The sequence below is a fragment of the Conger conger genome, chromosome 2 (genome assembly GCF_963514075.1).
Source record: "Conger conger chromosome 2, fConCon1.1, whole genome shotgun sequence".
NCBI lineage: Eukaryota > Metazoa > Chordata > Actinopteri > Anguilliformes > Congridae > Conger > Conger conger.
The window spans coordinates 6943495-6950508 of record NC_083761.1 but is presented as its reverse complement, the minus strand read 5'-3'; the positions used below and the strand labels follow the sequence as shown (position 1 = coordinate 6950508).

Below are 7014 nucleotides of genomic sequence, written 5' to 3'. Positions count from 1 at the left end.
GGACAGGGATTAAAATCTGTGCGAGGGGGGCCACCGCATTGCCCTGAAAAACCACAGGGCCTGACACCGCCTGACTCCCTCGTAGGCTGTCTACCTCCCACAGGGAGGCACAGGAAGGGCCCTCCTCCCCCTCACGCCTGTCTGAGCTCAGCTGAAGGACTGCGGCACGAGGAGAGGCAGCGGCAGTCGTGTGTTTTTCAGAGGAGAACACGACGCCTCCGCCGGCGCCCTTCCCGAATCGATTAGGGAGGACGACGCGGCGTGACTGAGAGAAAGAAGCCGATTACTCAGTCACTCCCACCTCCGGTCAGAGGTACTGTGAAAGTGTCGCGCGTTTGGTATTCAAATCCCCGCCCCGGAACCAATTACACTGATTTAGCACAGGTAGCTGTGATTTATTGGAGCACGCTTACGCAGAGGGGTTTCCGTGGAAACGGGTCACGGTGTATTAAAGTCACAATATCTGTGAGGGGGTAATGCTGATGTGTTCCACCCACGATGCACTGCTTTCTTTCTTCCTGCTGAGTGGCTTTTAATGCCTGGAGCACGGAGGGCTCATGTGATCCAAGGGGGAGCAGGATGATCAGGTGACCCAGAGGGATGAGGTGATTGGGTGATCTGGATGATCAGGTGACCCAGAGGGATGAGGTGATTGGGTGATCCAGGGGGAGCAGGATGATCAGGTGACCCAGAGGGATGAGGTGATTGGGTGATCCGGGTGATCAGGTGACCCAGAGGGATGAGGTGATTGGGTGATCCGGGTGATCAGGTGACCCAGGGGGAGGAGGTGATTGGGTAATCCGGAGGGATCGGGGTGATCAGGTGACCCAGGGATTATTTTATTACGTGTTGAGCTTCAGTTTGAGACGAGGAGCCTCCATGCCATGGAAGGTTCCGGTCCAGACCAGTCCCTGGGCATCTGTGTATTCTCCTTCACCTTCTAACCTGCAGAAAAGGGAGAATAAAGTCACATTCATTCACAGATCCAATCTGGACACCAAATTCGGGCCCTGGTTTTCTTTATTAGCTGAACAATTAGTGCTACTGATTGGCCAGACTGTCTTCACACCTGACTCCCAGGTAAAGGGAGGGTGAACACACCTGACTCCCAGGTAAAGGGAGGGAGAACACACCTGACTCCCAGGTAAAGGGAGGGTGAACACACCTGACTCCCAGGTAAAAAATAATTAAAATTATTATTTTAATTATTATCATATATTGTTTTATATTGTATTCTATTTGGTGCTGTTGCACTTTTATCTGCATTTATGCTCCTTATTTTTATTTTCCTCAATCTGTAAAGCACTTTGGTTTCAGCTGTTGCTGCATGTAAATGTGCTATACAAATAAAGTTGACTTGACTTGACTTGACTAAAGGGAGGATGGAACACACCTGACTCCCAGGTAAAGGGAGGGTGAACACACCTGACTCCCAGGTAAAGGGAGGGAGAACACACCTGACTCCCAGGTAAAGGGAGGGTGAGCACACCTGACTACCAGGTAAAGGGAAGGTGAACACACCTGACTCCCAGGTAAAGGGAGGGTGAGCACACCTGACTCCCAGATAAAGGGAGGGTGAGCACACCTGACTCCCAGATAAAGGGAGGGAGAACACACCTGACTCCCAGGTAAAGGGAGGGTGAACACACCTGACTCCCAGATAAATGGAGGAACACCAACAGTTCTTGGACCTCGAGGACCGTGTCAAGGGAAACCTCCCCAGGCAGAGGAAGGTACAGAGGTGTGAAATCCAGGTTGAGGAAGTAAAAGTCCTCCGTAACATTTCATTCCACTCATCTTGATTTGCTAATTAGCACAATTATTCAGCCGAGAGGGAGAACCAATTAGTGAAATCAGCTGGCTGAGCGCATGGATGGAAGAAACACACGGCCAGCTCAGGGTACACTCTCAGATATAAAGGTATAAAAAGAGCCTAAAAAGGTATAAATGCTTGTCGCTGGGGCGGTACCCTATAGGTACACAAACTGTACCCCGGACCAGCAATATATAATTCATTTTATTACATGGAAAATTTTCTCATTTTTACCCAAAGAGAACTTTACAGTATTTCCAGGGCATATTGGGAATTTTGATCCTTGCAGAACAAAAATGTACCTCCACTCTCACTGTATTTCTGAGAGTGTGTGTCTTCTTCATGGCGACACAAAAACATGTTTTACAAAAGCAGCAATGGAAGCACCGTGGGCATTTTCAGTCCGCCCCGCCACTGCGTCTCTCTCACCTGTTCATGCGGAAGCTTCCGGTGTACCTGGATCCGCTCTGGAAGGTGTAGGTTCCTTCGCCCTGAAACATGCTGTCTCTGAACTCCCCCTCGTACACTGCCCCAGAGACGTGTTCCAGTCTCCCCCTGCCGTTCAGCTGAGAATTCACACACACACACACACCCACACAAATGCGTGCACACGCAGACACACACACACATAAATTCACACACACAAAAACGTGCGCACATGCAGACACACACTCGCACACAGACAAATGTGTGCACACATACGCATAGACATACACATATATACATGCGCACACATGCCCTCACAAGCATGCACACACCCGCGCACACGCAGACACAAACACAAACACACAAAAAATGGCACAGATTAAAGACCTCAGTCAGTCAGAGATATAAACTAAACAGCAAGAACCTGCAGTGTTCTGGAGTGCTCATTATCGAACAGAGAGCTGAAAACAGAACACGCAGTTGCATCAGTAAGAGACTGGGGTCAAATAATTATTTTAAATACTTCAACTCTTTAACAGACAACAGATAAATTATTCACGATTACTTTTTCCACATTTTTTGAATAAACATCCATTGCCACTAATACTGAACATATTACTCTTTCACATTCTTGTAGGTTTTGATAAGTAAAAAAGTTTCTCCGGGGACGGCTTGGGTGTTTTCAAATTTTAATGGCACAAAAAGTATTTAAAATCAACACATTTCACTCGGGTCTGATAAGTGGACGACGTGTGAAATTTAAGTGGTGTGTGGCCCCACAGTCAGACTGCAGGTAACGCGTGTGAATAATTTGATTTAATGAGCCGGTTCAGACTCTGCGACGGCAGTACCTTATCATCCTTCCACTCCCCTGTGTAAACAAGCCCATTAGCCGAGGTTTGAGTCCCCACACCGTCTCTCTTCACCGTTCCGTCTGGGGACTGACTGCACTCTCCAACTGCGGAGGAAACATTCACGCTCAGCAACAGACCAAAAAAATAAATAAATATAATAATACAGAAAAACTGAAGAAAATGATTTAATACATACATACGTACCGTATTTATCTCCATTAGGAAATATGTAGGACCCCTTCAGAATTGCCGATTCTTAAAAGTATAAACACAAAGCCAATCATAGCAATAGATGACAAAATAAAATATTCCCTGTTATTAACCTTAGAATACTTTGCCATTTTTTTGCCATAATTTGCCATACCTTCTGGCTCCACACGCTCCTGAGTTATTACATTACATGTTATTTAGTAGACGCTTTTATCCAAAGCTACGTGCAAAACAGTGCATACCAAGGTCATACAACAAACAACCGATCACGTCAGATAAGGTACAATTCATATATGAAGGCCATGAACATAAGTCCAGTAGGCTGCACAGGATTTTCACAGGCTCGTTACATTCCCAGAAATGTGTGTTTGCAGTAGGTTGTCTTGCAACTTTGTGGTTAGGCTACGTGGAACAATAACAATCACTAAAGAAAATAGACATTCTGGAAATCATTCTTCCAGATTCAAATTTCTTTACATATCTAAATATCCACCACCCTCCCTTGTTTTGCAGTGTTGGTAATGTATCCAAATTCTTCATCATACACCACCAATATAACGTTACCGCTGAAAAATATTTTTGAAAGAAGAAAGAGTCTTCTTCAGAAGTTAGTCACGTTCGCTAGCAAGCTAGCTACAGCTGACAAGAAGTTTACTTACCGGACATAACTATACTATAGCAAGACTTAACCTTAGCCGAGTGGATAACTTAATTATCAATGTTACCCGTTTCCCTAAATGTTTATTCGTCCTCTCCATGGCAACAGCCAACCAGGAACTTGCATGTAAACCATCCGCTTTGAAGCCGACCATCCCATTTGAGGCTCACTGGGCATGCGGATTGTGAACTCGTATGGTCTCGTCGAATGAAACCTTCGCTGGGACCAAGCGCCAAAGCAGACCCAGGTATTTATTAATTACAACTGGTGAGCCACATGTCTTCCGACCATGGGTCGGAAACGTGCCATTTTACATTCTGAAAATCAGATTTTCAAAGTATTGTTTTTGTTGTGTTTAAGGACTTTTTTTTGATTAAGTAGTTTTTTATACTCGGAGATGAGAACAAGGTTATCAAAAATCCCAAATATTTGTAACTTTGTACTTTTTTTAATTTTTTTATCGCAGATGGGGTCGCACATTGAGGCGCACTGTGGATTTTAGCACTCCAATTTGGCTGTTTTCATCCATTTTTCACCATAAGCGGTCTCCAACACATTTCCATTCATTTATTTCACCAAAGCTGTTAAGCACACATTTTCACACATTACTGTACCTCTCTCTCTATCTGGGGGAATAACGGAAGAAACTGTTCTGATTTAATTACACATGCTTATCCCCGCTAAGCCTCTCTCAGTCTGCTGTCAACAGCGCAGCATTTCTCCGCGGACCCAGTTTTCTCACCGGAGAAAAGTAGGAGAGAGCTAGCGTGAATAAGCGGGAGAGCCAATATTAAGAAGCGGGACTCAGGCTAGCGTGAAGCGGGAGAGCGAGAGCGTGAAGAAGCGGGAGGGCTAGCGTGAAGCAGCGGGAGAGAAAGCCAGACTGAAGAAGCGGGACTTTGCTCTGGCCAAAAACAACCATCTGACAGCAGCAGCGAGTTGTAGTCGTGCGATAGAAAACGTCTCAGCCTGCTTTTGAGCCAAACGTTTTCTGTTTGGAGGCACAGAGAAAACTCAGTGTTGCTTTTTAATAAAAAGAATTATACGTCAGACAGTGAAGTCGGTCACCAAGTAATAATAATGATAAATAATTATAATATAGTCAACAGCCCGTCATGCTCACAGAAGTGTGTAAAAATGCTAGGCAGGCCCAGAAGCCCACGATTTTGGCTACCACGCCTGGAAGAACAGATCTGGGTGACTTTTAAAGATTGTTTGGGCATTTTCGGAGAAACTTCACAGACCAAGACGGTTGAACTTGTTGGCGGAACGAGGAACAGCTTCGGTGAAATAAATGAACGGAAATGTGTTGGGAGACCGCTTATGGTGGAAAATGGAGGAAAACAGCCAAAAGTGGAGGCTCCTGGACTAAGTGCTAAAATCCACAGTGTGCCTCAGTGTGACCCCATCTGCCATCAATTCTTTAAAAATGTACAATGTTAGAAATATTCGTTATGATAACCTTCTTATAGGTGATGTTGCCGGAGAAGTCTGAAGGAAAGCGATCAACTACAGCAGGACTTTCAACCTTTTCTGATCCAGGAACACCCCACCCCAGGATCGAGGTCATTCATGGGAGCCCCAGTTAAAAAGTGTTATATAAAAAAATATTTTTTTCTTTTGAAATGTATTCTCATCTACATACAGTGTTGTATATGAAGTCTGCCCAGAGACCTCCCCCTACAGTACCTTAAAGGACCCCCAGGCCTCTTGTTAAAAATCCAGGAACTAAAGGCATCTGTGGCTGAAAGTTCCTGGTTCATTCCCATGGTTCCACACATCCTGGAGCGACAGATTCATCCGGCTCCCCTCTGAACTGCAGACTCTACATCCATCCATGTAGACCAGGGGTCTCCAACCCTGGTCCTGGAGGGCTACTGGGTCTGCTGGTTTTTGTTTTCACCCTTTGAGACCCAGGTAACCAGGTGAGGTGAGTTAATTAATCAATTAGAGCAGTTGATCACAGTTAAGTGCATGGTAACAAGAAAAACCAGCAGACCCAGTAGCCCTCCAGGACCAGAGTTGGAGACCCCTGATGTAGACTTTGTAGTTCACCTCCTAGCTCAATTCCTGAACTGTTTCCATCTCAACCTACAGGCCAGTGGAGGATGGGCATCCCCGTAGCCGGATTCCTCTCAAGATTTCTGTGTAATGCGTGGTTATTTGCGTTACTGTCACCTTCTTGTCAGCTTTGACCAGTCTGGCCCTTCTCCTTCTGACCTCTCATTAACATGTTTCTGCCTGCAGAACTGCTGCTCACTGGATGTTTTTTGTTTTTCGCATCATTCTTTGTCATGTGTGAAAATCCCAGGAGATCAGCCATTTCTCCATCCATCCATCCATTATCTGAACCCGCTTATCCCGATCAGGGTCGCAGGGGGGCTGGAGCCTATCCCAGCATACATTGGGCGAAAGGCAGGAATACACCCTGGACAGGTCGCCAGTCCATCGCAGGGCACACGCACCATTCACTCACACACTCATGCCTACGGGCAATTTAGACTCTCCAATCGGCCTAACCTGCATGTCTTTGGACTGTGGGAGGAAACCGGAGTACCCGGAGGAAACCCACGCAGACACGGGGAGAACATGCAAACTCCGCACAGAGAGGCCCCGGCCGACGGGGATTCGAACCCAGGACCTCCTTGCTGTGAGGCGGCAGTGCTACCCACTGCACCATCCGTGCCGCCCCATCAGCCATTTCTGAAATACTCAAACCACCAACAATCATTCCACAGTCAAAGTCACATTTCTTCCCCATTCTAAAATTCTGAAAAAAACGGAAAAACAGCTGAACCTCCTGACCGTATCTGCATGCTTTTATGCATTTAGCTGCTGCCACACAATCGGCTGATTAAATGTTTGCATTAGCAATCTGGTGCACAGGTCTGCCTAGCCTAATAAAGTGGTCACTGAGTGTATAGCATGGAAAAAGTTATGTTCTTAATTTTACATTGGGAACATTCCGAATGAAATCCACAGCGAATGTTATTCAGTGGCCGCTGTCAATGATTTGTATTGTCGAATCGAAACTAAAAAGAAAAAACTTCCTG

General features: G+C 45.9%; 1 protein-coding gene across 1 annotated transcript; it reads right to left on the bottom strand.

Moving 5' to 3' along the window:
* Positions 1-3971, bottom strand: morn2 (MORN repeat containing 2). Its single transcript, XM_061233243.1, has 5 exons — positions 3963-3971; positions 3298-3348; positions 3091-3197; positions 2243-2379; positions 1-945 (listed from the first exon to the last, which is right to left on the bottom strand). The coding sequence occupies exons 1-5, from the start codon at positions 3967-3969 to the stop codon at positions 843-845; spliced, it is 405 nt and encodes a 134-aa protein (XP_061089227.1). The 5' UTR covers positions 3970-3971; the 3' UTR covers positions 1-842.
* Positions 3972-7014: the final 3043 nt, after the last annotated feature.